At 44.9% G+C, this 27,537-nt stretch overlaps 1 protein-coding gene across 2 annotated transcripts in view; it reads right to left on the reverse strand.

Moving 5' to 3' along the window:
- The window catches only part of PLCE1 (phospholipase C epsilon 1), a 352,472-nt gene that overhangs the window by 52,613 nt on the left and 272,322 nt on the right, over positions 1 to 27,537 (reverse strand). For both annotated transcript variants that reach the window (XM_008074585.2, XM_008074587.1), the window contains exons 16-21: positions 24,116 to 24,223; positions 21,966 to 22,082; positions 19,987 to 20,145; positions 9,864 to 9,993; positions 5,372 to 5,493; positions 3,144 to 3,261 (exon numbers count right to left, since the gene is read on the reverse strand). In XM_008074585.2, coding sequence (XP_008072776.1) covers positions 3,144 to 3,261; positions 5,372 to 5,493; positions 9,864 to 9,993; positions 19,987 to 20,145; positions 21,966 to 22,082; positions 24,116 to 24,223 — 754 coding nt within the window. The remainder of the gene's footprint in view (positions 1 to 3,143; positions 3,262 to 5,371; positions 5,494 to 9,863; positions 9,994 to 19,986; positions 20,146 to 21,965; positions 22,083 to 24,115; positions 24,224 to 27,537) is intronic.

Raw genomic sequence — 27,537 nt, forward strand, 5'->3', positions numbered from 1 at the left:
GGCTCCGGCGATCCTTCCGCCTCAGCCTTCCAGGTAGCCGGAACTACAGGCGTGCACTACCACGCCCGGCTGATTTTTTAAATTTATTGTAGAGATGAGGTCTCGCTGCCCAGGTGGATCTCGAACCCGTGGGCTCAGGCAATCCACTCACCTCAGCCTCCCAAAGGCGCGGGATTACAGGCTGAGCCACCAAGCCCGGCTTAAATGTTTTCAATTTAATTTTTATTTTTTGGTAGAGACACAGTCTCGCTATGTATGTTGCCCAGGTTGGCCTCGAACTCCTGGACTCAAACATTTCTCCTGCCTCAGCCTCCTGAGTAGTGGGGCCTATAGGCACGACATCTAACTTTTAAACAGCCCAATACCTCTGGCTTATCAGGCACAGTGTGAGATTAGGTGCTTAAGACACATTCGGGAACCAGGACTTGATTTCAGTCCATCTTGATAGGATGAGGGTTGGCATTTGAATGCCTCTCTCCAGGCCACGTTTATATACCCTGTGATATAGTTTGGATCATGGACCCCCCCAAATCTCATATTGAAATGAGGTCCCCAGTGTTGGAAGTGGGGCCTAGTGGAAGGAGATTGTGTCATGAGGGCAGAATCCCATGAATGGCCCGGAGCTGTTCTCATGGTAATGAGTTCTTGCTCAATGAACTCACAAGAGGGTTGATTGTTTAGAAGAGCCTGGAACGTCCTTCTCTCTGTTTCTGACTTTCATTCTCGCATGTGACATGCCTGCTCCCCCTTGCCTCCCACTATGACTGTAAGCTTCCTGAGGCCTTGCCAGAAGCAGATGCCAGCACCATGCAGAACCACGAAACATATAAATCTCTTTTCTTTATAAATGACCCAGCCTCTGGTATTTCTTTTTTTTTTTTTGAGTTGGTGTCTCACTCTGCCGCCCAGACTGGAGTGCAGTGGCCGCTCCTGGCCACCACAGCCTCGACCCGCTGGGCTCCGGCGATCCTTCCGCCTCAGCCTTCCAAGCCAGAATTACAGGCATGCGTTACCACGCCCGGCTGATTTTTTGATTTATTGTAGAGATGAGGTCTTACTGCCCAGGTAGGTCTCGAACCCGTGGGCTTAGGCAATCCACTCACCTCGGCCTCCCAAAGGTGCGGGATTATGGTATTTCTTTATAGCAATGCAAAACGGACTGAGACACCCTGCTTACTTACATTTAGACCGATCCTTTAGAATCAGCCACTGTCTTATCCGCATACATTTTTTTTTTTTTTTTGAGTCGGAGTCTCACTCCCTCCCCCAGGCTGGAGTGCAGTGGTATGCTCATGGCCACCCCAGCGTCGACCTGCTGGGCTCCAGCGATCCTTCAGGCTCAGTCTTCCAAGGAGCCGGAACTACAGGTGTGCGCCACCATACCCGGCTAATTTTGATTTATTGTAGAGTTGAGGTCTTGCCAAGTTGCCCCAGGGTTGGTTTTGAATCTGCGGACTCAGACAATCCACACACCTCGGCCTCCCAAAGTGCTGGGATGACAGACTGAGGCACCGAGCCCGGCCTGTCCTCATACATTTTGTGCAAAGAAATTCTTTTTCTTAGTGGGAGGAGATGAATTATTCTGAGGTCCATGTGTTTATGGGCTTCCCTGTTTGCTCTCCCCCCCCCCCCCCCCCCCCCCCCCCCGTGTGCCCTACCTGTGGGACACATCACTGGGTGTGCTCACTGATAACATAGCCTTACACAAGAGGCGGGGTAGTATAATGGCTTAGGGCAGGACTTTGGAGACAGACTGGCTTCAGAGTCATAGGTCTCCCATGTATTAACGGAAATGAACATTGTTTTGGGGAAGTGGTTCATCAGCCTAAATTGAATATATTTCTAGAAATGGCCAACAGGGGACTCCATCCTTGGTTCTGTGGTATGGGTGGAGCCTTGTTGCCCAGCTCAGGCATGGACCATGTGACATAGGCTCCAGAGCACTGCACCCCTTGGCCATGGTGATTGAGTAAGGCCTGGGCCAAGGACCCAATAAGAAGTAATGGAACTCTGACTGGAAGTTCTGGAACAAACTTTTAACTGATGCAGGATGGCAAGCTTATACTACTAGGCTGCTACAGCCGTTCTGCAACCATAAAAGGAATGGAGCCAACACCATGGCAGCAGAACGAGACGTGGGGAGAGAGAAAGCATGTGCCTTGGTCAAGCTATACCTGGAACTTGGGTATCTTCTTTTTCAACACATGAGCCAATATGTTTCCCTCTTGGCTTAAGTCAATTTCTGTCATCTTCACACAAAAGATTCTAAACTGAAGTACCCAGAAACCTTGGCCAAATCACTTCTTCTCTCTGAGATTTGTTTTATTTAAAAATGGGGTTGGTGGGCTCGGTGGCTCAGCCTGTCATCCCAGCACTTTGGGAGGCCAAGGCAAGTGGATTGCCTGAGTCCACAGGTTCGAGATCAGCCTGGGTAACGTGGCGAGACCTCGTCTCCACATTAAATCAAAAATTAGCTGGAGTGTGGTGGCGCGCGCCTGTGGTTCCAGTTACTTGGAAGGCTGAGGCGGAAGGATTGCCGGAGCCCAGCAGGTTGACGCTGGGGTGGCCATGAGAGCTTGCCACTGTACTCCAGCCTGGGCGACAGAGTGAGACTTCAACTCAATAAATAAATAAATGTAAAAATGGGGTTAATACCACCTACCTCATAGAATCATTATAAACATTATAAATAGTCAAAAAAGGCCATGTTTCCTGGCTTTGGCCCCCTCCCCTACCTTAGGGAGGCAAAGTTCCCCTCTCTGTCTCAAGTTTACTTTCTAAACAAACTATATTTTCTAATATAAAATAAACAAATAGTCAACAAGATGATGCATGCAAAATGCTTAACACAAATCCTAGCACTTAAGTACTTCATACATATTATAAATACGGTGAATATTATTATAATTCTCATTATTACTATTATACAGAGACATGATGTGATCTGGAAAATGAATATTTTATGGTATTTTTCCTGAATATCAAAGCAAATTATAATCCAAAATATTAAAAACATGCTATAACAGTGATTTCAGCCAAACAATTTTGCTAGTGTTAAGTGTTCACAGTGCCCAATTAAACAGATGTCATATTGTTCTCCTTTGGTATCTTTAAGTGTTGCAGAGGATATCATCTACCCTTACCTGGGAATTTTACTGCTTGGCAATAGATGACAAGGTCAGAGAGCTCTGGTGCAATCTGTCTGCTTTCCTTTTTGTTCTGAGGAAGATAAAATTCTTCTCCCAGTTCCATGTCATAAACCTATCAAGGGAAAATGACACCCGTTTACATGGGAGCGATGTTGCCACCCACCTCTGAATTCCCAAAGCCCTTTGCCTGTACGTCTCTTGAGTCATCAGAGTGTTTTCCCTTGCTTGGTAATTAGCCAGATACACGTCCTAACGACTCTCTTAGAGCAGAGGTCCCCAACCCCTGGGGCTGCAGACACGTTGGTGGCCTGTTAGGAACCAGGCAGCATGGCAGGAGGTGAGCGGCAGGTGAGCGGAGCTCCATCTTCTGTCAGATTAGTGGTGGCATTAGATTCTCACGGAACTGTGAACCTTACTGTGAACTGAACACGTACACATGTGAGGGATCTAGGTTGCATGCTTCTTATAAGCATATAATGCCTGATGACCTGTCCCCATCCCTGGAAAAATTATCTTCCATGAAACAGGTCCCCGATGCCAAAAAGGTTGGGACCACTATCTTAGAGTAAAAACTTTCAGAGGGCAAGGGATAAGTCTAGGTCATCCTTCATCTTCCCTCAGCACATGGTCTTATAAGTAGAACAATCAATGCACCTTTGTTAAGTAAAAGGGATTGTGTGTCTTCTGTGACTCCAATTTTTGGCCTATTTTATCATACTATTCTCCAACAACGTCACCTCCAACTATGTCTACGGATTTTCTCAGAGTCTATGTACTGAGAGGTACTTGAGGGTTGGGGGCTGGGTATCACATTTATCTTTCTAGTTTTAGCATCATCACTTAGCTGACACTTTACAATCTGTAAAGTATCTCAGTCATCCCAGTGTCTTTAAAACTTCTTGCGATTCCCTGAACATACCAGGCTGTCCTCTTGGCCTGAAGGTGCTGTGTTTGGTGTTTGTCTGCTTGGCCCAATCTTCCTTCTCAGACATCATCTTTCCTGAGAGGCTGTCTTGGATTCTCTGATAATATAGGGCAATCACTGTTCTTTTCACTGATCTATAGCATTGGTTACAAGGGGGAATCCAAAAAAAAACCTCTCTGGAATTTATTTATAAAAAATTGTGTATTTATTTTTGCATGCTTAAACTTCAGTCACCGTCAAAGAACACTCTGTTTGATGCAATATACCTATCAGGTTGCTTTTTATGCCACTCAAACAGTTCTGAACTCATCGATTTTGATGTCTTTTAATGCTTCTGCCATTTTTTGTTTCACCTCTTCCATATTGGCAAAACATTTCCCTTCGAGGACTGGACTTTTTTCATCAGGGGAAAACAAAACAAAAAAAAAGTCACTTGGGGTGAGATCAGGTGAATAGGAAGGGTGGTGTACAGGAGTCATAGAGTTTTTGGTCAAAAACTGCTGAACATTCAGCGTGGTGTGGGCAGGTATGTTTGTAAATCACCCATCATGAAATGGGCAAACGCGTTGAAAGACTCCAAAAAAATTTTCACTGAAACCAAACACAGCCTCTCACAACAATGCTGGCTGGAATACTGATACTAATGGTTTTTTTTTTTTTTTTTTTGAGTTGGTGTCTCACTCTGTCGCCCAGACTGGAGTGCAGTGGCCGCTCCTGGCCACCGCAGCCTCGACCGGCTGGGCTCCGGCGATCCTTCCACCTCGGCTTGGCGATCCTTCCGCCTCAGCCTTCCAAGTAGCCGGAATTACAGGCATGCACTACCACGCCCGGCTGATTTTTAGATTTATCGTAGAGATGAGGTCTCACTGCCCAGGCGGGTCTCGAACCCTCAGGCTCAGGCAATCCACTCACCTCAGCCTCCCAAAGCGTGGAATTACAGGCTGAGCCACCGAGCCCAGCTTACTAATGGTTTCTTAGAGTACTTACCAAGTGGGGAAGCCTATACTACAAGGAGCCTGCCCTCCAAAAACTAATTCTGTTTCTTTTTTGGGGTGCCCCTTGAACACCACTAAAACACACACACACACGCCCCTTAAGAAGGTGTTGGTTGGATTCATCGATGGCTAACCTGCTATAAATGGAAGGTGGCTGTCCCATAATATCACCACGTGAACTTTGGCATTTCTGGGAAAGTGAGGGAAAGGGGAAGGGGAGGGATGGGTAGAAATGGAATCCCCTCTGAAACTGACAAGCATACCATGGTACAAGTGTCCTGGAGCAGAAACCCTTCACCCACCTTTCCTTTGTTGCAAGCGGAGTGATCGGCTTTCTTTATCCTCTTAGGGAGTTCTTCATTGTACTCAAACTGAAGCTTGTCATTGCATGACTTGTTTTCAGGTCTGTCTTCCAGAATGTTGTCTGAAAAGGAGTGACAAGGCTTCGGTAAAAAAGAACCAACTGCTTCACATAAGGGCTACATGTACAGCAGTACGAGGACATCCAGGTACTTGTCCTTATCTGCAAGAACGAGGCTCTGGCTACATGCCACCAAAAGGGTGGCTTGAAGCATCATGTTAAAAATCGGGTGATGGATTTATTTTCCATTTAATTGGCTCGTTTCCCAATAATTTTGGTACCAGATAGACATTGTCTAAATGAAGATGCTCATTTTCATACAGATAACGAGAACTGTGCGAACATTATGGAAAATATTCTGTGCCAAGAAGCTGACAGCACACACATTTGGGAAGGATTTAGTGACTGCAGCATTGCTAGATGGTAGATGCATGATTTAATCACTCTTACTTTGAAATGAAGATATTTACTTCTTTTACCTTGAGAAATGACAAAGCCAGAAGAGAAAAAGACATCGTTATAAGCAGCACAAAGCTTTCACAATTACAGTTCATTGGAAAGGAAAGTTTTCAGGATTGTCATTAATTTATTGAGTGATGATCTTAAGAACAGAAATTAAAATATATCTAAATCTATCTAAGCATGAGAAATAATCTTACACTTTGTCTTTTTTTTTTTTTTTTGGCATTTCCATTCAGAATGACCCTAAAGATGTTATAGACATAGATCCCAATTACGATCTATTAAAATGAATAACAAGATAGCTAATTTCTCCCTCGAGATTTATTACAATCAGAGCACAAATGCTTAGACCAGAATACCCTGGTACCAAATCAGGGCCATGCAGCCCACCAAGGAATAAACGGCATGAATCATTTCATTACATTCATATTTATAGAAGTGTCACAACTTCATGCTAATCAGGCCCAAGATATTGCAGACAGAATGGTGACATCCATGCAGTTACAATGCCCAGTTTAAATGGTGTTTACCTTCCTGACCATTAGGAGCGGGGAAGGCAGTGAGGACATCTGCTAGAGAAAAACAGAATCAGAAAGGGATAAAAGTAGGGAGGATTAAGACAAAATGCCAGATAAATTAAACAAAGACACAAAGCAGAGCATAAAGAACAGCAGCTGAGGTTACAAGATAAATGAAATAAGAAATGTTCTGTTGACTTGATATGTTGACTGTTAAGAGACGCCAGCGTTGGCAAGAAAAGAAATGCAAATAATGTCCACAAGAGTCATGCCAAGGGCTGTCACGTTCATGCTACATATTTTCAGTGACTGAATGTGGTACTACTCCCAAAGGATTTATTTCGAGTGGACAGACGTCGATTAATTTGTTAGAATCATGCAATCATTGTCACAGAATATACCTACACTAAGTTGTAAATTCAAGTCTGTGCTCCAATGTGTGTTCAAAACTAGACACAAGGTAAACAACCAGGTTGGGAGAAAAATCTATATTTATTTAATTAAATTCATTCATTTCATTAAATTCAATGAAATAAATATTCATTAAGAATTTATTGATTGGGTGTGGTGGCTCACGCCCATAGTCCTAACACTTTGGGAGGCCAAGGCAGGAGGATTGATTGAGCCCAGGAGTTCAAGACCAGCCTGGGCAACATAGTGATACTTTGTCTCCACAAAAAATAAAAAAGTAATAAACTGGGTGTGATGGTGCATGCCTGTATGTAGTCCCAGCTACTCCAGTGGGTAGAGGTGGAAGAATCAACTGAGCTAGAAGGTTGAGGCTGCAGTGAACCATGATTATGCCACTGCACTCCAGCCTGGGCAAGAGTGAGACTTCAACTCAAAAAAAAAAAAGGCTGGGCTCAGTGACTCAGTCTGTAATCCCAGCACTTTGGGAGGCCCAGACAAGTGGATTACCTGAGCCCGCAGGTTCAAGACCAGCCCTGGCAAGTTGGTGAGACCTTGTCTCCACCATAAATCAAAAAATTAGCCGAGCGTGGTAGCGCACGCCTGTAGTTCTGGCTACTTGGAAGGCTGAGGCGGAAGGATCGCTGAGCCCAGCAGGTTGATGCTGGGGTGTGCCTCTGCACTCCAGCCTGGGCAACAGAGTAAGACTTCAACTCAAAAAAAAAAATAAAAGGAAGAAAGAAAAAGAATTTATAACTTAAAAGGCAGAATAGAAATTCCTAAAATACATAGCTGTCACCTGCAACTTCCTTAGAGTTTTCTTGCAATTTTGCTGTGGGTAGGCATCACCTCCTATTTTATAGCCAAAAGGGGTGATAGATTAAGTCACTCATTTTATGGACGGGAAGACTGAGGACTACAGTTTATCACAGAGATAAACTGGACACCTTGATTTTAAAGATGAGCTCCTGAAACCTGAGGCTTGAAACCTCTGCAATTGTAGGCAGCAGTTTGAGAGCATGTTTTATTTCCTGGAGGGAGCGGGTCACAACTTCTATCTACTTCTCAAAGGGACCCAGCATTATAAGAAGCTTAGAAACCCTTGAGGTCCCTCTAGGAAGCTGAAAATGGAGCTCCCCACAGAGGGCAGGTTTCTATTTTCTTTTCTTTCTTTCTTTTTTTTTTTTGAGTTGGAGTCTCACTGTCGCACAGGTTGGAGTACAGTGGCACACTCACGGCCACCCCAGCATCGAACTGCTGGCTCTGGCAATCCTTCCACCTCAGCCTTCCAAGTAGCTCAACTACAGGTGCGCGCTACCACGCCTGGCTAATTTTTGATTTTTATTGTAGAGACGAGGGCTCACCAAGTTGCCCGGGCTGGTCTCGAACCCTCGGGTTCAGGCAATCCACTCGCCTCGGCCTCCCAAAGTGCTGGGATGACAGGCTGAGCCACCGAACCCAGCCTGGTTGATTTCTTATGTGTGGTTTTCATTTCATAACGGAATCAATTTGTTCTTCTATGGGACATCACCACAACTCTAGTAGAAGTCCATGGGGAAGAATAAGTCAGTAAAAAAATATACACGTTCCCATGACTTTTCAGGAATGTAATGCAAAGACAAGGTCTCGACTCCTTTTAATTTTTTCCTCTCTTAGTTGCTATCTGATGAGATATACCCCTCGTTTTAGCTCATGGGGCTTCAGGTCAAGCAAACTGGCTTTTAATTGATGGTATGAAGCAATCAACTATTACTAAAAACAAATATTAAGTGGACACAGTCCGGTATTATCTGTGGGGGCAGACAGAGACTGCAGTGTAAGTAGTGATGGAAGCTCATAGAATGGAACCATACTGTGAGTGTGAGAAGCAAATACTTGCTCGGAGGGGCGTGGCTCAATTGTTTTATAATGCCGCTGGCAAATGGTTGCTGGGCTGGCCAAATCTGCATATTTAGCATATTCATTCTACATAGAAACAATATAGCCTGTAAATACAACATTCCTATAAGCAGGAACCGTGGCATTTTCTCATTACTGTATTGTCTTTCAGAAGTTGCCAAAATGAAACAGTCTGCTATCAGCAAGGCACCTGAGAAAAAATGTTGCGAAATCCAGCAAATGACGCTGATTTCGTGCAAATGAAACACACTTTAAACCACTTCTCATGTGAGAAGAATCCTTCACTAGTAACCTGTAGTCAACATCATTCGTGTGACTTTTTTGTATTGCGTCATCAGCCATCACCCGTGTTTTTTTCTTTTTGGTGGGACAGAAGGAAACATCCTGTCCACTTTATAATATGAGTACCAGGGTCGGGCATGGTGGCTCATGCCTGTGATCCCAAACTTTGGGAGGTGGAGGTGAGAGGACTGCCTGAGCCCAGGGGTTTGAGACCAGCCCGGGCCACTTGACTTGACCTCATCTCTGCAATAAATCAAAAAATTAGCCGGGTGTGGTGATGCACACCTGTGCTTCCAGCTACTTGGAAGGCTGAGGCAGGAGGGCTCCCTGAGCCCAGGAGGTGAAGGCTGCGGTGGCCATGGGCCTGCCACTGCACTCCAGCCTGGGCGACAGAGGGAGACTCTGACAATAATAACAACAACCACCACACTGGAGAGGAAACGTTGGAATGAGAGTGGGAGGAGGAAGTGGAGCTCACAGGGCCATGATGCTGCCTCCTGCGAGCCGCGCAGGACAGAGAAGGGCGTGGCCACCGTCAACAATTCCTGCCAAGAGTATCAGCCATACCAGGAAAGGAAAGGGTGAACGTGGGGTTTCTCTGCTGTCATTCCATCCCTTCCTCTGCAGACCCATCTTAGGAGTGATCCCGTGTCGTCCCCTCTCCCATCTCCTCTTTCCTTGAGCGGTGCAGGGTGACCCACAGAATCCCTTTCCTTGCTAAGTGACTGGATTCAGAAACTTTCGGACAAGAGTACAACAATCTGAATTGTTGGTCTCTGGAGCTCCAGGCTTATCTGAGAAGAAAAATGTTAACAATCACCGGAGTGCTGCCCCGCGCACAGTGTAGGGATCTGGTTCTCTTACCATCAGAAAGGGATTCATAGTCATAATCATATTCATCCTCTTCCTCTTCTTCTTCCTCGTTACTTGCAGGTGGGGGGTTGGTATTCCCGCCGTTATAAGCCTGCGCCTGCATAAACGCTAACTGGTGAGCCTGTTTAAGATAACAATAGTTAGACACTGCAGATGCCAAGCTACTGAACTTCCATTTATAACAATCAAAAAGATCCCCTGGCCAGATGCGGTGGCACACACCTGTAATCCTAGTACTTTGGGAGGCCAAGGTGGGAGAATTACTTGAGGCCAGGAGTTCGAGACCAGCCTGGACAACACAGTGAAACCTTGTCTCTACAAACAGTCAAAAAATTAGCCGGGCATGGTGATGCATGCCTATAGTTTCAGCTACTTGAGAGGCTGAAGTGGAAGGAACGCCTGAGCCCAGGAAGTCGAGGCTGTGGAGAGGCATGATCCGGCCACTGCACTTTATCCTGGGCGATAGAGTGAGACTTGGACTCAGAAATAAATAAATGAATAAAAGAAATAAAAAGAAAAGAAAAAGAATAAAATGACTCCCTGATGCTTACCACAGACATTAAAAGTAGCTGAATCTATTTTGCTCCTTTTCAGAGAGGAAAAAAAAATCTAGGTTTACTTGAAATGTAATGTCAATACTTGAACAAATGTCAGCATTCCTATGGGGAGAATACTGGAGGTTTTATAAACAACCACAAGAACTCTGTGTGGTGTCCAGCTAGCCAGGTTTCCCCGGGCAACCCCTCTAAGAGAAACCTTCAGTGCTTTGAACACTCCCCTGAAGAAGTGAACCAGCCCATCCATTTTTGGAAGGTGAATCTCTACTAAGATTTTTTTTTCTTTCCTAAAAGAATATCTACAGGCCTCTGATCTTGAAAAAAATGTTGGAATTCCTATTGTCAAAGAGACCAAAAGAAAGGTTGTTGGTTTTAATAAGTTTTTTCAATAGACTTTATCTGAACCATACATCAGATGAACAAAACAGGTTAGAAACTTTAAGACACGTGATGTGTGTGGACTGGGAGGTCACATGCTTCCATGTTCTCCTGGAATTAATTCCTGTGGGTGACAGCATAAATGTCATACGGTCTGGGAACCTAGCATCAGGAAATAATCTGAGATACAGGGAAAGCTCCTTGAGTGAACTAAAAACAGGAAAAACCTAAAAGTCTGGCATTAGAAGAATAGGGACAGTAAACAATGGTCTGTCTGGTTGAGAGAATGAAACGTGAAGAAATAATATCCATTTATTGAATATATTATATATCTATATATGGAATAGAATATTTATGAACACACATATATACAGCCTTGTATATATGTGCATCTATTTTATGGGTTTCTTTTTGTTTTGTTTTTTGAGTTGGAGTCTTACTCTGTCACCCAGACTGGAGTGCAGTGGCCACTTCTGGCCACTGCAGCCTCGACCTGCTGGGCTCTGGCGATCCTTCCGCCTCAGCCTTCCAAGTAGCCGGAACTACAGGTGCACACTAGCACGCCTGGCTAGTTTTTGATTTATTGCAGAGATGAGGTCTCACCAAGTTGCCCAGGCAGGTCTCGAACCCACGGGCTCAGGCAATCCACTCACCTCAGCCTCCCAAAGTGCTGGGATTACAGGCTGAGCCACCGAGCCCAGTCATGTGCATCTATTTTAATAGATAATGTATGCATGTACATATGAGTTCTGACAAGGATGCGAATTCATCCTAGAAAAAGTGCTCCATACTTCATTGCTGAATATCACTACTGTCACTTTTGAGTACTCCCCTTGGGAAGCTATGTACCCACGCCAGTGCCTAGTCCAGTTGTCAAAGCAACTTTGGAACTCTCTTTCTGGAATGGCCATCAGAGCCGTGATCATATTACCCCTGATATCCTGAATGTCATCAACTGTCTTCCTTTTAGTATTTTCTTCACCTTTGAATAAAGAAATAAGTCATTTGGGTCCAGATCAGGTGAGTAGGGAGGGTGTTCCAATTTGGCGAATTGCACAGTGCTGTCATCAAAAGCACACGGTGGCAAGTTCGCAAACTTAATTGTCAGACCCCCACAAATAATGAGGATAGCTCTGACAGCCATTCCAGAAAGAGTTCCAAAATTCCTTTGACAGGTGGAACTGGCACCACTGTCAGTGCATAGCTTCCAAAGGGGAGTACTTCAAAGGTGACCACAGTGATATTCAGCAATGAAGTATGTAGCACTTTTTCTAGGGTGGTTCACCAACCTAATTGTTGGACCTCGTATATAGTATCTATTCATGTAAATGCATACACTATGTAAATATACATATAATCCTGTGTTCTTTGTTTTACATATATATAATATATGAAGTTTAATGATATAAAATGACCTTCATAAAAAAAGCCAAATTTTTAAATGCTAATACAGCAGGGGATCTTGACTTGTTTTTGTGTCACAGACGCCTCTGCTCATCTAGTGAGGTAGGGTCCCTTCTCAGAATGATGTGTTCTTTTTTTTTTTTTTTTTTTGAGTTGGAGTCTCACTCTGTCGCCCAGGCTGGAGTGCAGTGGCACACTCACAGCCACCCCAGCGTCAACCTGCTGGGCTCTGGGATCCTTCCGCCTCAGCCTTCCAAGTAGCTGGAACTACCGGCATGGGCTACCATGCCTGGTCAATTTATTTATTTGTTTATTGTAGAGACGAAGTCTCACCAAGTTGCCGGGGCTGGTCTCAAACCCATGGGCTCAGGCAATCCACTCACCTCAGCCTCCCAAAATGCTGGGATTGCAGGCTGAGTCACCAAGCCTGGCCAGAGTGATGTCTTAAATGGATAAAATAAAATGATTGCAAAGGAAGTAATGCAGAAATACAGTTATCAAATGTCACAAGAACAAATTTGCACTATTAAAATATATACATTTCTTTATTAACATAGTAAACACATACAGTGCTAGGTCAAGTCATGTTTTTGAAGCTATAATGAGCATAAATAATTTTTGAAGATATTAGCAACAACTGTGGAATAATAAGAAAAAAATCTGTCATTTCTATTGGTGACAACGACATAGGTACTGTCTATGTTACTGTGGTTTGTATCCAGCATTTATAATCAGAGAAGGGGCTACATTTCAGCTAGAGGCTAATGAAAATAAAGATGTAATGTTTTTTGCATTTATGTTGATGGACTCCTTAAATTTTATCTGTGGATATTATGAAGGTTAAGAACTTCTGTAGCACAGCTGTGTTTGACTTTGGAATTATGTACATTTAAAAATAATTCTCTATTCCACATACGTTTTGAAATGGGGTATATTATCTTTATAATAAAAAAGCATGCCTGAGGAAGATGCAATTTAGGCTGGGTTGACATCCAGAAAAATGTATTACAGTGTAGCCCATCCCAGACAACTGGGACATCATCTTGGCTGAGATTTCTCAAAGTGGGTTTTGTGGAGTTCTGTGGGAGTGAATAGCTCTTATGGAAAAACTGACATACAGTTGCCACAAAACACGTTGAACGTTTGGAAGCCGCAGCTTAACCAAACCGAAACACATTCCTACTATGGGCCTTCACAAAGCCTTCAGAGATTTCCAGCACAGCATTTCCCACGCTTATTTAACCAGGAGTTTTTTTTTTTTCTGTCTGTCTTTTCTCAGATTGTCTTATAGGATTAGTGCTCTTCAAACTTTGGGAAATCTGTGCAAGGCGCATGTGGGCCACAGAAGCAAGTCTGTGTATCACTGATAAGCGATGGGCGTCCACTCAGCACTCAAGGTGCTGCGACCAGTAAGGCAAAGAGCTAGGAAATTGTATGGGGGAAGGGCACCACTCAGAGAACCGTGGAGAGTAGCGTCTAAAAGTGCAGTGCCAAGGCCTCTAAGACGCTCAAATAGAAGCATGGGAGAGGAGGCCAAGGGACCGCCAAGAGCTGACACTATTTTTTGTTTTTTTAGAGACAGGGCCTCATTCAGGTGCCCAGGTTGGAGTGCAGTGGCACAATCATACCTCCCTGCAGCATGCAACTCCTGGACTCAAGCTATTCTCTTGTCTCAGCCTCCAGAGCACCTGGGACTACAGGCACACACCACCACAGCTGGCTAATTTTTTATTTATTTTATTTATTTATTTTTGTTTATTTCTTGAGTTGGAGTCTCACTCTGTTGCCCAGACTAGAGTGCAGTGGCTGCTTCCGGCCACCGCAGCCTTGACCTGCTGGACTCCGGCGATCCTTCTGCCTCAGTCTTCCAAGTAGCTGGAACTACAGGCGCGCACTACCACGCCCAGCTGATTTTTTGATTTATTGTAGAGATGAGGTCTCACCAAGTTGCCCAGGTGGGTCTTGAACCCGCGGTCTCAGGCAATCCACTCACCTCGGCCTCCCAAAGCGCGGAATTACAGGCTAAGCCACCGAGTCTGGCAAATTTTTTATTTTTTATGTAGAGGAGTTTTGCTATGTTGTCCAGGCCGGTCTCAAACTCTTGGCCTCAAGTGATCCTCCTGCTTTGACCTCCCAAAGTGCTGGGATTGCAGGTATGAGCCAACGCACCTGGCCTGACACCCTTCTTCTTTGTAATATCTTTATTCTGGGGTCGTACAATGAGACAGCAGCCTTTGAATAAAAGCAACTTGGACATAGGTCAAGAAGTTGGAGCTCGGGGTCTGATGAGGACACTGGCTCTGATGGGGCTAGGGCAGGGGGCCTGTCTTACTCTTCTTTGTCTCCCCAGGACCTAGCACAGTGCCTGTCATCTAGTGTAGGGGTCCCCAGTACCCGGCCATGGATCAGTACTGATCTGTGGTCTGTTAGGAAGTGGGCCATACAGCAGGAGGTGAGCAGTGGGCTAGAGAAACTTCAGCTGTATTTACAGCCACTTCCTATTGCTTGCATTACTGCCTGAGCCCTGCCTTCTGTCAAAACAAAGGCAGCATTCGATTCTCATAGGAGCGCAAACCCTACTGAGAACTGCACATGTGAGGGATCTAGGTTGGGTGCTCCTTATGAGAATCTAATGCCAGATGATCTGAGGTGGAGCTGAGGCGGTGATGGTAGCTCTGGGGAATGGCTGCAAATACAGATTAACATGAGCAGTGAGGTTTGACTGCACAGAGACCATCATAAATCACTTGCTTGCAGACTCATATCAAAACCCTATCAGTGAGTGGCAGGTGGAAAGCGGATTAATGGATTCACTTCAGTTGTACGGCTGCATCTGGTGGCAGGCTTAAGTCAGAATCCGACACTTATTTTAGCCCCTGTGTGGCCTACCCATTATTTTATTTACCACTTTCTGCCCACACCTATTTTTTTTAATGGTGAGTTGTACAATTTTTTCATTATATATTACAATGCATTAATAATAGAAATAAAGTGCACAATAAATGCTATACACTTGAATCATCCCCAAACCATTCTCCCTGCCACCAGTGTGTGGAAAAATCGTCTTCCACGGAACCAGTCCCTGATACCAAAAAGGTTGGGGACCGCTGATCTAGTGAGAACCATTTGAGTCTAGCGGGTGAAAGTTTAGGAGAGGAAGGTCAGAATCCCTGTTTGTTCTAGAGGGGTATATTAGGAGGCCTCCGTAAGAATCTCAGCACAGGCCTGAGGCAGATGGAGGGCTTCAGAAATCCTGCTCTGAGTCAGTCTGTCCTTGCTGAGGGTGAGGTCTCTGATGGAAATGGCCGGGACCTTCTAAGTTAGGCTTAGGTCTGAGCCCACACGAGCTCCAGGCATTCATCTGTTGTTTGAGGGCAGATTGCTAAGTCTAGATTCACAACCTGCCAGACAACTGAAAGGCCTCACAGATATGATTGTGGAATCTTTGCTGGTATCCCCTGGGAAGTCATCACGGGGGTTGCAAGCAGTCTGAAAACACGGAAATGGGATTACACGGTCCCATTATTTTCAAAATGAGGAGGAGATAAGTTGTAGAAATCATGCTGTGGGCAGTGTCAAGGTGACACCTGACAAAATTTCAGGATGGATTATTAATTAGTGAGTTTGTGAGAACTTAGAAAATAAAGAGGTGATGAGCAGGTGTCAGCATGGATCTACTATGAACAAGTTTCCTACACAGTAAACTCCTTAGCTTTTTTGGATAAGGTAATTCACTTTGGGGAAAACAGAAGATAAACAGTGTTTCTCAAACTTCCAGGATGATAAGAATTATTATTATTACTATTATTATTTTTTGAGTTGGCATCTCACTCTGTCACCCGGGCTGGAGTGCAGTGGCACACTCATAGTCACTCCAGCATCGACCTGCTGGGTTCCGGCGATCCTTCCACCTCAGCCTTCCAAGTAGCCAGAAATACAGGCGTACACTACCACATCTATGATAATTTTTGATTTATTGTAGATTTATTGTAGAGACGAGGTCTCCCAAGTTGTCCAGGCTGGTCTCGAACCCATGGGCTCAGGCAATCCATTCGATCCCAAAGTGCTGGGATTACAGGCTGAGCCACCGAGCCTGGCCAGAATTATTATTATTATTATTATTTTTAAATCAATATTTTTTATTTTAAAATTGTGGGGTACAGTTAAGGGTTAGGTATACAAATATGCATCGTTCAGGCACCCTTGTTGATAAGGGGTGTCTCCCCGACTCCCAGAATTATTTTTAAGTAAATGAATTTCTGGGTCTTTATTCTGGAAATTCTGCTTTAGTCAGTCCGATTTGTGACCTAAGACTCTGTTTTCGACAGTGCTCTAGTGATTGTTCTTATCAGTGTATCCTGACCTCTGTAGATCTTTCCTGAAGACCTGAATCGGAGTGAACTCTGTCCCTACAAGCTGGGTGACCTTGAAAAAGTCACACAAATGGCCAGGTTTCCATTTTCTGTTTCTTTTTCTTTTTTTTTTTTTTTTTTGAGTTGGAGTCTCACTCTGCTGCCCAGACAGGAGTGCAGTGGCCGCTCCCGGCCACCTCAGCCTCGACCTGCTGGGCTCTGGCGATCCTTCCGCCTCAGCCTTCCAGGTAGACGGAATTACAGGCATGCGCTACCATGCCCAGCTGACTTTTTGATTTATTTTAGAGATGAGGTCTCGCTGCCCAGGCGGGTCTCGAACCCGCCTCAGGCAATCCACTCACCTCAGCCTCCCAAAGGCGTGGGATTACAGGCTGAGCCACCGAGCCCGGCTTCTGTTTCATATATAAGGAAGTTGAAGTACATTCTGGAAAATGTGGACTGCAAGAGAGGAGAGCACCAATAGCAACAAACTGTCACCCAAACTCCAGAGAGGTTTTTTTCAAAAAGGCCACAGGCCTCTCTACTTCACTGTCTGGCTCCAAGGCAACTTGGGGTAAAGACACAGTTGGAAAAACTGCTAATACATGCACAGGATGACAGAAACAAAAATCACTAAGAATTCTGGAGCTTCAATAACACACCAAAACCAAGAAGAGCAAATCTAATAGAAATAAATGTGAGGCTTCCATACACAAACGTTTAACATTTATTACTAACCTGGAAAAATGGGGAGACTGGACTAGGACATTCTATATAAAAATAACTGAGTTGTTTTTGTTTTCTACAAGCTCAATGTGAGCCCAGTGTCTGCCACTATTTCTTTTAAATTACTTTTTAAAAAGAAAGTAGCCTGCAGCTGCATTAGACAAAGTTTTTAAAGTTCTAATTAAGACAGGTGATGGCTTCATTGTTCTTGTGCAGTTCGATCTCATCTAGAGTACTGACTTAGTTCTGGAAATTAATAAATTCAAGAATATCCACAAATGTAAGAATAACAAAGATAGTCTTTAAAAAAATTGAAGGCTGGGTGCAGTGGCTCATGCTTATAATCCCAGCACTTTGGGAGGCCAAGGTAAGAGGATTGCCTGAGCCCATGGGTTCATGACCAGTCTGGGCAACTTGGCGAGACCTCATTTACAATAAATGAAAAAAATTAATCGGACGTGGTGGCGCGTGCCTGTAGTTGCAGCTACCTGGAAGGCTGAGGCAGAAGAATCACTTGAGCCCAGCAGGTTGAGGCTGTGGTGGCCAGGAGCATGCCACTGCCTTCCAGCCTGGATGACAGAATGAGACTTCAACTCAAAAAAAAAAAAAAAATTGAAGAGCCTTAGCAACGATATTCTATGAGGAATGGTTGACACAACAAGAGATTTTAGCTTGGAGAAGAGGAAAGGTGTTGAGGCAACGCGAAACCTTTCCAAATAAGAAATTAGTCTGCATAGCTGCAGAAAGAAGATGGTGGACCAATGATTAGGAGGAAGAGGAAGGAAGATTTAGACTCTTATAACAACATGGTCCATTCACTAGGGAGCCTCATAAATAACTGCAAATGATCAGTGAAGGATGGGAAGGGCGAGAACCTTCCAACATACCTTGAAGACCGTGGAGGGATGGGTGTTTAGCAGCTCTATCTGCCTGGCAGTGGGGAGTGGGCAGGAGCTGTTGCATAAAGAAAAACAGCCTGGACCGGGGCGTGGTGGCTGAAGCCTGTAATCCTAGCACTTTGGGAGACCGAGTTGAGGGAATTGTCTGAGCCCACAGGTTCGAGACCAGCCTGGGCAATTTGGCGAGATCTCATCTCTACAATAAATCAAAAAATTAGCCGGGCGTGGTGGTGCACGCCTGTAGTTCCAGCTACTGGAAGGCTGAGGCGGAAGGATCGCTGGAGCCCAGCAGGTCGACACTGGGGTGACTGTGAGCATGCCACTGCAATCCAGCCTGGGTGATAGAGTGAGACTCTAATTAAAAAAAAAAAGCCAAAAAACACCAGCCTGGAGGAGTTCACTCTGGGAGGAAAAGCGCCCCCTGCTGAGGGTGTCAGTCACCGATGCAGCATTGAGGAAGGCCAGTTGGAGTACACATGCCAACGTTTTAGTTAATCAACGTCATGACAAGGCCCATCAGCATAGGTCTCATGGCCTCTGGAAACCAAGCAGAGGCCGGGTCTCCTGGAGCAGCGTTGAGTGTGCAGATCTGGGCAAAAAAAGATCCAGCGGAGATCTCAAACTGGTGGTCCTCGGGACCAACTTCACCTCCCGACCATTTGGCTGGTGCGATGTTTTAAAATAATTTAATTAGAGCTGTTCATCTATGGGGCATGCACCCACCACTAGTATCCTCACCACTTCCAGCCGCCCTGTATTCAGTTGACTCCTCATGAATGTCTCCTGCTTGATACCCTGACGTTGGCTGATTTTGCAGCTCTTGGCCTAGGGTTGTGCACAATCTTTAAATTGGGTAATGAATACCTTCAGAGTACACAAAGACTTCTGGGGACATGAAGGCTCAGATGTTTTTTAAAAATAATTTTTGTACTTTTAAGTTTATAAATCTATCATTTAAAAATATATTTATAATTAGAGATGGGATCTCGCTATGTTGCCCAGGCAGGTCTCAAACTCCTGGTCAAGCAATCCTCTCATCTCGGCCTCTCATAGTGCTGGGATTACAGGCATGAGTCACCACGTCTGGCTGCAACTGTTTTTAAGGGAATGAACATCTAGACCTTCAGCGTCCATGTGCACATGATCTCTTACAAATAGGCTGGCCTGAGAACAAGTCTACGATCAGCTAGTTTCAACAGCAATGTTTCAGAGCTGACCGTGCTCTCCTCAGCAGGACACATAGTTTTGCCAGCTGTCATTCTGTGGGATAAGTAGGTGCAGCCTGGCAATTGGACTCAGCGTCCTGCACCTGAACTTCTTCTCATATCCTTGGGCCGAGGGCCCTTGGGCCCAGATCTCTATTCGTGAGACAGGAGTGGGAGGACCTTGGTGATATACTGGAGTCACAAGACTCCTGCTGCTGGGCTTCCACTACAGATGCCCGCCAAGCACTCCCCCACCCCAGGGGCACTCCCCAAAGGGGACTATAGCAGCCGCTGTGAGAATGACCACCTTGAAGCTCATTCCAGACAAAAGAGTCACATATCATCCCACTCAGACCACATTAAGTTATGGAGGTACATTCTATGCGGGAACAATTCCACAAATTCCATTTTAGGTGAGTGGGATGTTCTATTGGTCTCTGAAATGAAAAGTCACAAGTCAACTTTATCATTTAAGGAAACTCAACACTCAAAAACAAGTGACTGGGCAGGTCATCTGAAAGGTCGGAATGACATTCATTTCTTCATTCAAAGCACACAGCCTGTTCACCACCTGTTTAACAAGAGGGGAGTACCTTTTGCTTTAAGATATCCACAGGCGTCTGGTGGGCTTTTAGCTTCTTGTTTTTAAGAAGTACTTTCCTCCTAAGTTGGTCAGGAGAGGGAAGCATTGGATCATCTGAGAAATCAGTCTCAAATAAGAATTTGGCCACCAGTTTTTCTCCAAACACAGTCTAGAAAGAATAGAGGGAAACACACAATCAATGCCTTTTGCTTATACCTGGTAAATATATTTATACTTCATAAATATAGTAGATTTTTCAGCCTGGTTGAATTGTTTTAAAAATTTAAGGAAGAGGAATTAGCACTGGAGGAGAGATCTAGGCCACTCTGCAGCTGTAGTCAGAGCTAAATATTTAGGAAAATGTTCTGGGGTCTAAAGAGTTAAAGAAAAACAGCCAGGCATGATGGCTCACACCTGCAGTCCCAGCACTTTGGGAGGTCAGGGCGGGAGGATAGCTTGAGCTTAGGAGTTCTAGGCTAGCCTATGCAACATAATGAGATCTCGTCTCTATTAAAAACAAACAAACAAACAAAAATTACCCGGGTATAGTGGCGCATGCCTGTAGTCCCAGGAACATGGGATGCCCTGAGCCCGGGAGGTCGAGGCTGCTGTGAGCCATGACCAGGCCACTGCACTCCCACCTGGGCCACAGAGTGAGTCTCTGACTCCAAAGAGATGGAGGGAAAAAAGGAAGAGGAGAAGGAAGAAGAAGACAGAGATTCAGTTAGAAGCTGTGGTTTGTAGAATCGGGTCTGTTCTGAATGAAGATAAGAAGATGAAAGAATAGAGATCTTGGAAGGGGCAGAGAGCGAGGAAAGATGACAGGGAGAAGTTGTCCCACATCATATAAAGAATGGCAGACATAATTATCATGGAGATTTTGATCCTTGATCTACCAAACAGAATGTGTGTCTCTCAAGGAGGTGGGGGAAGGGAGAGGAGACACAGCGTGATCCACTGGTGAAAGTAGGAAATATGACTATTTCTATTTCCAGTCATTTTTTTGATTTAAAAAAAGTCAAATCCTAGGCCAAGGCAATACGAAAGCCTGATTCGTTTTTTTTTTTTTTTGAGTTGGAGTCTCACTCGCTTGCCCAGACAGGAGTGCAGTGGTCGCAGCCTCCACCTGCTGGGCTCCGGTGATCCTTCCACCTCAGCCTTCCGAGTAGCCAGAATTACAGGCATGCGCTACCATGCCCGGCTGATTTTTTGATTTATTGTAGAGATGAGGTCTCGCTGCCCAGGCGGGTCTCGAACCCGCGGGCTCAGGCAATCCACTCACCTCAGCCTCCCAAAGGCGCGGGGTTACAGGCTGAGCCACCGAGCCCAGTTAAGGCTGATTTGTTTTGCAGCCATTAGTATCTGGGGACGAGTCCTGTTTCCACAAATGTCTCCACCATTGGAGGAAGAAGTATCATGAATATTTGCTCATAAACCAGTCTACATTATAGTTCTCTTATATAAAGAAGGGCTGCCTTTTTTTTTTTTTTTTTGAGACAGAGTCTCCCTCTGTCATCCAGGTTGAATGATCATGATTTACTACCGCCTTGACCTCCTGGGCTCAAGCAATCCTCCTGCCTCAGCCTCTCAAAGTGCTGGGATTACACACATGAGCCACCCCACACCATCTATGGGCTGACCGTCAACAACTCTGCTGTTCTGGCCAATCTAAGCTCTTTGCTAACTTGGATCCTTGTGCTGTAATGTGGGCCACATCATCACACCGACTTGCCCCGTTTTTATGTTTCCACGTACAACTGACCGGTGACATCCCCGCATCCCTGACTCCCGCGGAAAAGAGGGACCATTCCAAAGAGGGTCCAGACTCCCACCGCTGCCCCGTTTTTCAGGTCTGGGAGAACCCTCACTGTATTTGCTACATGGCCAAGGCCCGGCTGTGGTGTGGTCTGCAGAGGCCTCAGGCAACACTCAAAGACAATTGCAAGACAAAGGCCAGCACACCATCCTGCCTCTTAGTTGAGAGCTCACCTTGAAAATTTCCGCCATTTTTCGTTGTTGAGGCAATGAACAGTGGTTCTCGATGGATATGATGATTGGCAGGTCAGAGTTGATGAAGGCACTGCGATCAATGGCTTCAACGACTTCCTAGGAGAGCCAAACCGCCCATCAGAACCCGATATCTATCGAGGCGTGGGAAATAGGTCACAAGGCAAGGCACTTCTAGCCATACAAAGTGTCTCAACGGCGGCATGCAGCAGACTCTGGCCAAAGGTGGTGTTTAACTTTTCAAGTTCAAGTGTATTTTCAAATGAACCAAGAGGATAAGACTATTTTGTAAAAAGACAGTAAACTCTTGATATCAAGTCCTTGATCACATACTACAAAGAATGGCTTTCGCTATGTTGAGTTTAGAAAATCAATATGGGGGGAGCCCCCCAAAATGGAATTTATTTATAAAAAATTGTGTATTTATTCTGACATGTTTAAACTTCAGTCACCTTTGAAGTCCTCTCTGTTGGATGCAATACACCTATCGAGACGCTTTTTCCACCGCTCAAAACAGTTGTTGAACTCATTCACTTTGAAGCCTTTTAGTGTTTCTGCCATTTTTTTTTGTTTCACCTCTTCCATATCAGCAAAACATTGTCTTTTGAGGACGTTTTTCATGCAGGAAAGCAAAGTCACTTGGGACAAGATCAGATGAATAGGGAGGGTAGGGTCCTGGGACCATGCCACTTGTGGTCAAAAACTGCTGAACACTCAGCGTGGTGTGGGCAGGGTTGCTCTTAATCACCCATCAGGAAATGGGCGCTCATGTTGAAAGACTCTCCAAACAAATTCACTGAAGCCAAAAGCAGCCTCTCACAACCATGCTAGCTAGTCCACTGATGCCAATGGGTTTCTACAACACCTACCTAGTGGGGAAAGCCTGTACAAGGGGCTTGCCTGCCAAAAAATAATTCTGTTTTTTGGGGGTACTCCTTCTTACACATACATAGAGTATATTGTAGGTAAAAAATTGTTATAGCATTAAACACAATGAGGCATAAGCTACTTTCCTTTTTTCAAGGCGTTTATACTTTATTTGGGGCAATGAGACATATGTCACATGTATTTATGTGTGTATGTAAACACAGTTATCAACTCATCTTCCCATCAATATAGAGACCACAGGAGTTTTAAGAGTGCTGAATAGCAATCTGAGGTTAAAGAGAAGATGCATTTTAGCTATTTTCTCTGCATATAAGATGAAAGTAATAATATGCCTTTCCAGGATGGCCACAGTTCAGAGAAAAATGTTACACTATCTATGACCCTCTGAACGAGGATAGTAATTGTACAACTGAACAAATACATCACCCAGAATTGGAAACAATAATCCAATGCAATGAGACTAGTCTTCCTGGGTGATCAATCTTCCCAGAGAGAAATGATTCTTATAGCTATATTATGTTAATTACTTTAAAAATAAATAAATATATTTTTTGAGGTAGAGTTTCACTCTATTGCCCAGGCTGGAGTGCAGTGGCATAATCACAACTTATCACAGCCTTGAATTCCTGGCTCAAGTGGTCCTCCTGTCTCAGTCTCCTGAGTAGCTGGGACTACAGGCATGTGCCGCCACACCCAGCTACTTTTTCTATTTTTTGTAGATGTGGGATCTTACTTTGTTGCCCAGGCTGGTCTCAAACTCTTGTCCTGGAGCAATCCTCCTGCCTCAGCCTCCCGAAGTGCTGGGATTACAGGCTTGAGCTACCACGCCTGGCTTTATAATGTTAATTATTTAATCAACTCCTAACTAGTGATGTTGGCTTTTATCAGCATGACACCAGGACAAATGACCTTCAACTCCTACGGCAAGAGAACAGTCTCAGTCTTTATATGTGATCATATCATGTAAAAATGGCAACACTATTATGACATGCTAACTAATACAAGGTAATGATTACTAACTTAGGTTAAATGGGATGCTAATGTGAGAGTTCTAAATCAACTCTCAGAAAAATGAATGTGTGCACACTCCATGTGATACTGTAGATACTTTTGGAAAGTCTTCATTCAGACCCAGCATAAGGACCTATGACCTAAGGTATCATCCGGAAGAATCACTGACTTAAACGAAAAATGAAGACAATGCTTCTGTGTGATGTGATTTAAGGAAAGCTGTGCAGGCTTGCCTTGAAGGGGATCTTGGTTGTCAGCGTATGTCCGTGATAAATGATGGGCATCCCGTCATCTCCATCCCAGCAGTCCAGCTCCACACTCCGGCAGCCTTGCAGGAGGACCTGTGTGATCAATGAGCGAATCCACCAGGTGAGCACTGGGAGACAGAGCCTCAAACTAAACCCAGCTCCTAGTTTTACAAATCAGGTGGCATTCACACTCAGGTTAACTCAGAAGCGTATACGAGGTCCAACAATTAGGTTCGTGAACCATCCGAGCAGGAGTACTACATACCTCACTGCTGAATGTCACTACAGTCACCTTTGAAGTTCTCCCCTTGGGAAGTTTTGCACCAGCGCTATCAACTAGTCCACCCGTCAAAGCAGTTTTGGAACTCTTTTTCTGGAAGGGCCATCAGAGCTGTCGTCCTTATTTGCTGAGGTCAGAAAATTAAGTTTGCAAACTTGCCACTGTGCACTTACGTTGGCCGCACTGTACAAATAACACAGTGGAACACCCTCCTTACTCACCTGCTCTGGTCTCCAATGACTTTTTTCTTTACCCCCAAATAATGGAGATATTGAAAGGAAGACATTTGATGACATTCAGGACATCAAGGGTAATACAACGACGGCTCTGATGGCCATTCCAGAGAAAGTTCCAAAATTGCTTTGATGGGTTGACTAGGTGGCCAGCGCTGGTGCATAACTTCCCAAGGGGAATCTAATGGGAGGTGACTGTTGTGATATCCAGCAATGAGGTGTGTAGCACTTTTTCTAGGATGAGTTCACAAACTTAATTGTCATACAATCTAAAATAAAGGCCATAATTAACTCGGGCCAAGGAAGAGAGAGAACAGATTATAGTGGAAAGAGTGCTTCCCAGAGCTGAATATTCATGGAAAGTAAAATTTGATAGCAAAAACACAGGGGCATCTTCCTGGCAGCTCGAGTCCCTTGAAATGGCACATCTTGAAATTAGAGAGCCGGGCAAGTGCTCTATCTTAGTAGACGGCAGAGGAGGTGAGGGTGATGACATCACAGCCCAGAGGAAGTAAAGACCGTGATTCCTTAACAGCAACCTGGATGGAACTAGAGTTTGTAATACTGAGTGATCTCTCACAGAAACAAAGATCTGAGTATCACATATTCTCACTCATAAGTGGACCTTGAACAACTATCATAATACTATAAGAAAGGGATTGACAGTGGCGGGAAACTATGGGGGGGGACAGGGAGGGGAAGGGAGGTGGGATTAATGGTCAATATCTGTCTGGGGATGGGGGGATAGCCCTTATCAAAAAGGGTGCCTGAACGATGCATATTTCTATACCTTACCCTTAAATGTACCCCACAATTTTAAAATAAAAAATGTGTTTAAAAAAAATAACTGACTACACATTTATCTCAAGTCAATCAGGATCAAATCTCCATGAAGACCCACATTCGGCCTCAAGCACACATCTTGCTATGAATTTGTAGAGTGTAAGGGCACAGCAAGGGGTTATCAGGGATTTGCATGGCTGTTTGATCCCCAAACAGCAGCTACAGGAGAGACAGCAGGCAATCCGTAAGCTCCTTCTCCCATACCCACAGCAGGCAGCAGTAATCAAGTGCTGCACACCTGACCCCTAAGCCTCACTGTTAGCTCACAACCGCTTTGGCAAAGTACTCCAGGAAACACTAACCAACGAATCAGATGAGATGATACCCACTTGCTCTCTTGGATCTAGACCTGGAAGCAGAGCTCCAGACACATGTACTGGGGTTGTGGTTCTAAAACATTTTTTGTTTTTAATTTTTTTTTTCTTTTTGAGTCAGTCTCACTCTGTCACCCAGGCTGGAGGGCAATGGCATGCTCATGGACACTGCAGCCTTGACCTGCTGGACAGATGATCCTTCTGCCTCAGCCTTCCAAGTAGCTAGAACCACAGGCATGCGCCACCATGCCCAGTTAATTTTTTAAATTTAAATGGTAGAGATGGGGTCTCGCCATGTTGCTCAGGCTAGTCTTGAACCCCTGAGTTCAGGCAATCCTCTCATCTCCACCTCCCAAAGGGCTGGGATTATAGGTGTGAGCCACTGCGCTGGCTGTTTTTAATGTTTAGAAATAGTGTTTCTCCATTTTGTCCAGGCAGGTCTCAAAATCCTGGCTTCAAGCAGTCCTCCCGCCTCAGCCTCTCAAATTGCTAGGATGACAAGCGTGAGCCACCGTGCTGGGCCAGCTCTGTAATGCTTACTCTTGGAGCAGTCTTCCTCCATAGACTATCTGAACACTACCTTGAAAAGTAATCACATGATAGAAAGGTAACCAGCCTCTTGGCCGATAGCTCTGGGAATGGGCTTACCCACTGATTTGAGAATCCACATAGCTATTTCCACTTGATAGTCATCACATTCCTGGGGTATAGGGGCCACTAGGATTTCTGCACCTGGCCTCAGATAATGGCATGCCTCTTATACTTAAGAATATGAGATCTGTGCCTCATTTTGTATGAGATCTTTGCCTCATTCTTCCATTCCAGCATGGTCTATGGCCTAGAACCCTAAGGCTATCAACCAGAGTGGCTAGAGGCACCTGGCCTTGGGCCGGCAATGGGCATAGAATATGGCACCTGGAACACAAGGCTGCTCTTCTCTGTGGAGAGCCTGCCACATGGGGAAGAATGTTCAGTATCCAGCAACAGGGGAGGTGACTTTTTCCAACATGAAAAGTCTAAGGGTCTTCATCCAAGTCCGCATGGCCTCAAGACCTCCATCTATGGCTAGAAAAGGGAAACCAGGGCTGGGAAATGCGGGTGAGATGGACAGGGCTTATTCTCTCCTCTATCTGCCCCACAGAGAAATGCCAGGAGGTCCTTAGGAGGGCTGCAGGAATGTGGACAGGGGTTAGATGGGAATTAAGAGGGCTCTGTCTGCACTCTAGGTTTAATCACCTCTGTGAGTCTGTTTGAGGGGTTCTTATGCTTTACTCAAGAGCAGAATTGTCTCTACTTGGGGTGTGATGTCATCAGGAACTTAAAAACTTCTTGAAGTCAAACAGAGAAGTGAAATAAGAATTAAAGCTAAGATGCTGGTCCTTTCATATTTTCCTGAGAGAAATACACACACAAGCACAAGTATATATATGTGTGTGTGTGTGTGTGTGTGTGTGTGTGTGTGTGTGTGTGTGTGTACAGGCACATGCATGTTCGTATCTGTACATATGTATGAGGGGAGACCCCCCCAAAAAAAAAACCAACCCCGGAATTATCTTTTGAAGGGCAGGGCCCCCTTGTGGTACAGGTCTCTCCCCTCATGTTGTGCCAGTCAATGTTGTCGTGAGAGGCTGTGTTCAGCTTCAGTGAATTTTTTTCTTGGCAATTCTTTCTTTCTTTTTTTTTTGAGTTGGAGTCTCACTCTGTCACCCAGACTGGAGTGCAGTGGCCGCTCCTGGC

The sequence above is a fragment of the Carlito syrichta genome, unplaced genomic scaffold (genome assembly GCF_000164805.1).
Source record: "Carlito syrichta isolate Samal-C Ts95f unplaced genomic scaffold, Tarsius_syrichta-2.0.1 Scaffold316493, whole genome shotgun sequence".
Lineage (NCBI taxonomy): Eukaryota > Metazoa > Chordata > Mammalia > Primates > Tarsiidae > Carlito > Carlito syrichta.